At 42.1% G+C, this 4,765-nt stretch overlaps 1 protein-coding gene across 1 annotated transcript; it reads right to left on the reverse strand.

Moving 5' to 3' along the window:
• Positions 1-1,104: 1,104 nt before the first annotated feature.
• Positions 1,105-2,043, reverse strand: LOC143387126 (olfactory receptor 2L13-like). Its single transcript, XM_076841760.1, has one exon. It carries the CDS (start codon positions 2,041-2,043, stop codon positions 1,105-1,107), a length of 939 nt encoding a protein of 312 aa, XP_076697875.1.
• Positions 2,044-4,765: the final 2,722 nt, after the last annotated feature.

Raw genomic sequence — 4,765 nt, forward strand, 5'->3', positions numbered from 1 at the left:
ATGGATGGAAATGAGGAACATCATGCCAGACTTAGCAGATCAAGGATCAAATGTTGTCTCACATATGCAGAAACCAGAACAAAATAGGTGTAAAAGGAGAGGAATGGATATCATAGAACAAAGATCCGAGGAATTTAAGAAAGAGATTTGAGTCGGAGGGATGGATGGGGAAAGGGAGGAAATGCAGAATAAATTTAACAAAATCACATTATATGTATATAAATATACCACAGGGAACTTGATTTTTCTGTATATGTAGAAAGCACCAATCAAAAACTTTAAAATGAATAAAATAAAAACTGGTAGAGGAATTAAAATAAGGGAGGAAAGAGGAAAGAAAAGGGGAGATGCACTGGGGATTGAAATAGACTAAAATAGAATTCCAGAATGTATGATTTTTGTAAAAATGAACCCAAACATTATTTAAAATTATCATGCATTGATAGAAGAATAACATTTTAAAAACTTAAAGTTTAAAATAAAGTAAACAGATCTTTTAAAGTGTGTGGGGTACAATTCTTTGTCCCAACAGCAGTAATAATAGTCAGAAAAAGAAGCCACATCTGGCCCTGAAGGGGAGGACTCTAAGTCACCCTGAGGTCCTGCACTTCTGTGCACACTGGCAATAGTGGCAATGGGGCCCTTAAAATGTGTATGATCCAGGTTGCTGTTTGCTGTGAGTGGGAAATACAACATGTTGACAGTTTAAAATGAAAACAAACTATGCAATCACAGTAATAATTGTATGTCAAATATATAGACATTATAACATTACCCATCAGTGTAAATAATATTACACTGGTAGTAGTATATTTACAAACAAAATATACCACTTATAATACAATAGAACACAATGTAAAATTTTAATTAATTGTTAATAAAATTAACTAATGTTTTCTTCAGTGAAATAAATAAATTAATAATTGTGATAACTGTATATAATTATCTATTAAATTAATATTGCTTTTAAATATATAACTAGAAATTCTTAAATGACATATGTGGCTCACCTATATTTCTGTATACATCTATAGGTCAGCACTGTTCTAGAGAGTTCCAGTCTGCATGGAGAGAAGCCATACAGAGGAGAAGGGATGGCCACGCTCACTTTTTCCTGGGGGAGAACATCCCACACACTCTTCTCATGGCCCCCAGCACCTCCTTGTTCCTCAGGCTGTAGATGATGGGATTGAACATGGGGGTGAGGATGGTGTAGAAGACTGCAAGGATCTTATCCTCTGCTGGGGAGCGGAGACTCCTGGGCCGGAGATAAGTGTAGACAAAAGGAGCATAGTAAAATGTCACCACAGTTAAATGTGTGGAGCACGTGGTGAAGGCCTTTTTTCTCCCCTCTTTTGAGCGCATGTGGAAGACAGCAAAAAGGACCCGTCCATAGGAGGCCGTGATGCCAAGGAAAGGAAGGAGGAGAAACAGGCTTGTGCTCACAAACACCATGTACTCATAGTCCCAGGTGTCCACACAGGCCAGGGGCAACATGGCAGGGACATCGCAGAAGAAATGATTGATGGCCCTGGACCTGCAGTAAGGAAGATGAAGGGCATAGACAGTGTGTGCCAGGGAGTTGATGGAGCCCAGTGTCCAGGACCACAGGATCATCTTCCCACACTTCATTTTACTCATGCGAATGGGGTAGTGGAGGGGGTGGCAGATGGCCACAAAGCGGTCATAGGCCATGGAGGCCAAGAGTAAGCCTTCAGAACATGCCATGGTCAGGAAGAAGAAGCTTTGCACACCACAGCCCAGGAAGGAGATGCTCTTCTGGCCAGAGAGAAAGTTGATGGCCATCTTGGGGACTGTGGAGGAGATGTACATCAGGTCCATGAGGGAGAGCTGGCTGAGGAGAAAGTACATGGGGGTGTGGAGCCGGGGGTCCAAGAAGATGAGGGCAGTCATCCCTGAGTTCCCCAAACAGGCGAGAACAAACACAGAGATGATCAGGAGCAAGAGAAGTAGGCCTTTCTGATTCGGGGGAAACAATCCCAACAAAATAAAGTCATTTGAAGTTTGGTTCCATTTCTCCATTAAAACCTACTGCTTTAAATTCCTTGAAAGAAAATAAAAAACAAATTCTAAGCAATAAGCATAACATGAAACTAGAAGGAAGAATAAGAAGGAATTGACTTTATTCATAATTTACTTTCCTCCAACACCATAGCTTTTGTTTTATTGATTTTAAGACTTGAATAGAATGTTCCTGCCCCAGTTCTCTCTGTATCCATCTCAGCACATCCTGGACACATACATGGTCTTGGAATACAAATCTATACCAGGCACAGGAAACCCAGTGAGGTAGCTGGAGCCTTTTTGCCTGCTGACTCCCAGCAGGAACATTCCTAGGACCATGCACCAGGCTCAGCCCTGGAGGAAGCCAGGATCCTGCTTTCCCAGCTCCCCAACTCAGCACTCAGGTTCACCACAGACATGGCCTGTGGGGTGCAGAAGTGCCCTGTGTGCTTGAGTCTGCATCCTCAGTGACCTCGCCTCCTCCACACGTTTAGTGCCTGCTCTCCCCTTCCCACTGGCACTGCTGCAGCTGAGTAAACCAGGGTCTTCTCCCAGAGCTGTGCTGCTCACCTCCTAAACAGAAGATGCTTGGGTGGTCCTAGAAGTGGGTCATCATTCAAAAGCATCTTTCTTAAGTTGTAAAGGTATCGTGAGTCCCTTAAGATCCACCCTAGTTATAATGCATTGCTTTTACATTTTCTACTAGTAAGTTTTCCATTTTCTAAAGCCCTAAAAAATGAAAATCAAGCACACAGTTTTTCATAAAAATTTTCCTTTCTTTGAGTAAGCAAATTAAAATGATAAAAATGACAGATTTAACAATATGTAATGTTTTCATTCTGTCTGACATGGTGGCATGCTAGAACTCATAACATAATGGAAACATACATAGATATGGAAAAATTAAATACACCATCAGACATTCCTTCTGTCTATGTAGAAATCTTTGATAAGTGATAATTTGTATGAACTCTTTTTCAGATTACTTAATTGATTAGAATCTGCCCACAGCCCAAATTTCATGAATTTAGGCACTAATGTCTTCATTTTCTAAATATAAAAAGAAGATGTGAAGAATAACATTTTCAAGTACATTTAGGCCTTGGACCAAACTTTGAACCTCAGCCTTCTTCCAAATGCTAATCAATTTTAAATATCAAATTTAGCAATTGTTGGGTAATTGTTTTCTCTGTCTACAAAAATATTGTTCAATATAACTTTTGCTTTTATTTTGTTGCTCAAAGAAATCATGCCCAATTCCTGTATTCAGTCTAGGTGAGGCAGATGGACCTTGGAGAGAATGTTTCTTTCTTCCTTTCCTGCAGTTTAACTTCCTAAGGCACAGACGGGAGGTACTGCTGAGGAGCAGTTCACCTTGGTAGACACCTAAGCACAGGCAGCTTCCTGACTTCAGCTTACATGTGTGTCCTTGCCCTCCGCAGGCTTGATTGTGTAGGGGAAGTAAAACAAAAACCATGTATCAATCCTACGGAGAATTCATAAAGAAAAAAACATGTAAATTTCTGTTCTTAGATCTTTTTCTTGATTTTTGTTGCCCAGACCCTTTCTGTGAATGGGCATCTGCCCTCAGTCCCTCAGAGCCTCTGTTCTCTTCTCGATGCCAGCTCATTCTGGAAAGTGCTTCTTTTATTTCATTTGTTCTCCCAAATACACATTAACTGTGATTGTGTCATTTCTTCTATTTGCAATATAAATGTTTAACTGCCTCCCTCATCTTGTCTCAGTGTGGCTTTCTGCTTTCTATATTTGTGTCCTTCCATATGAAAGACATGTATGTGTCACATCCTGTCCCTGATGTTAATTGGAAAGTCATCTTGGATTATGGCCTTTTCAACAGGAAAGAACAGCAAGTACTGGGCTGCAGCCCTCATTTCCAGGTGGCAACTTAAGATCAAGTTTTGCTTCAGAGTTAGTGAATATGAGTAAAACTGTGAAAGAGATCTTGCAATAAAAACTGGGACTGGGCTTTTGTAGCTGTGTAATTAAAAAGTGCCGAGAGTGAGAATTGTCCGGGCAGCAGCCCAACAGGAGCCCAGAGTCCCTGGCAGCAGGGGAGGTGGGATCACAGGCTTCTCTGCTTCTACCACTGTGAGAAACAAAAACTGAAGGTATAAACACAGAGTTCCCGTCACTCTCATGCATTCATTCTTTAAAAATATGCTCACTGTCTCTGTTTTACGTCAGCGCCACTAGGTATCGACTTGCTAGTGCCTAAAATATACAAGATTCTGCAATTTGTAGCTAAAATTAGTGGGTGGTATAGGTAATAAAACAACAAGTTCAAACATATACTATGAGGTTATATATTCATTCATATTAGAAAAAGATAAAGTGAGGAGGAAGGACAGAGGGACAGCTGGGGAGCAGCACTGAGCACCACTCCAAGGAGGTGTTGCTGGAGCCCTCAGGCTCTGGACCACTCTGCACAGACTGAGGAGCAAGACCAGCCCCAGGGGGAGCCTGCCTGGGTCATCAGGGCAGCAGCAGAGACAACTGGGCTCTGGAAGCTCAGGCCCCAGGGCAAGTATGTAGGGAGGGGAGGACTCAGACTCTGCTCTGGACCAGGTGAGAGGCCAGTGGGTGTGGCATGGGGTCAGGTCCCTTCTGGAGCTCACACAGGAGGCTCTGGTTGAGGAGAGAACTAAGAGGAGGAGCCTAGGGCAGTGGGCAATGAGGACAGCTGGGGCTACCCTGGGTTTAACAAAGGAAGCCAAGCATG

The sequence above is a fragment of the Callospermophilus lateralis genome, unplaced genomic scaffold, assembly GCF_048772815.1.
Source record: "Callospermophilus lateralis isolate mCalLat2 unplaced genomic scaffold, mCalLat2.hap1 Scaffold_1734, whole genome shotgun sequence".
NCBI classification, from domain to species: domain Eukaryota; kingdom Metazoa; phylum Chordata; class Mammalia; order Rodentia; family Sciuridae; genus Callospermophilus; species Callospermophilus lateralis.

What these genes read in the sequence shown, in the direction of transcription:
- LOC143387126 (XM_076841760.1), bottom strand. Translation starts at nt 2,043, where the DNA reads ATGGAGAAATGGAACCAAACTTCAAATGACTTTATTTTGTTGGGATTG.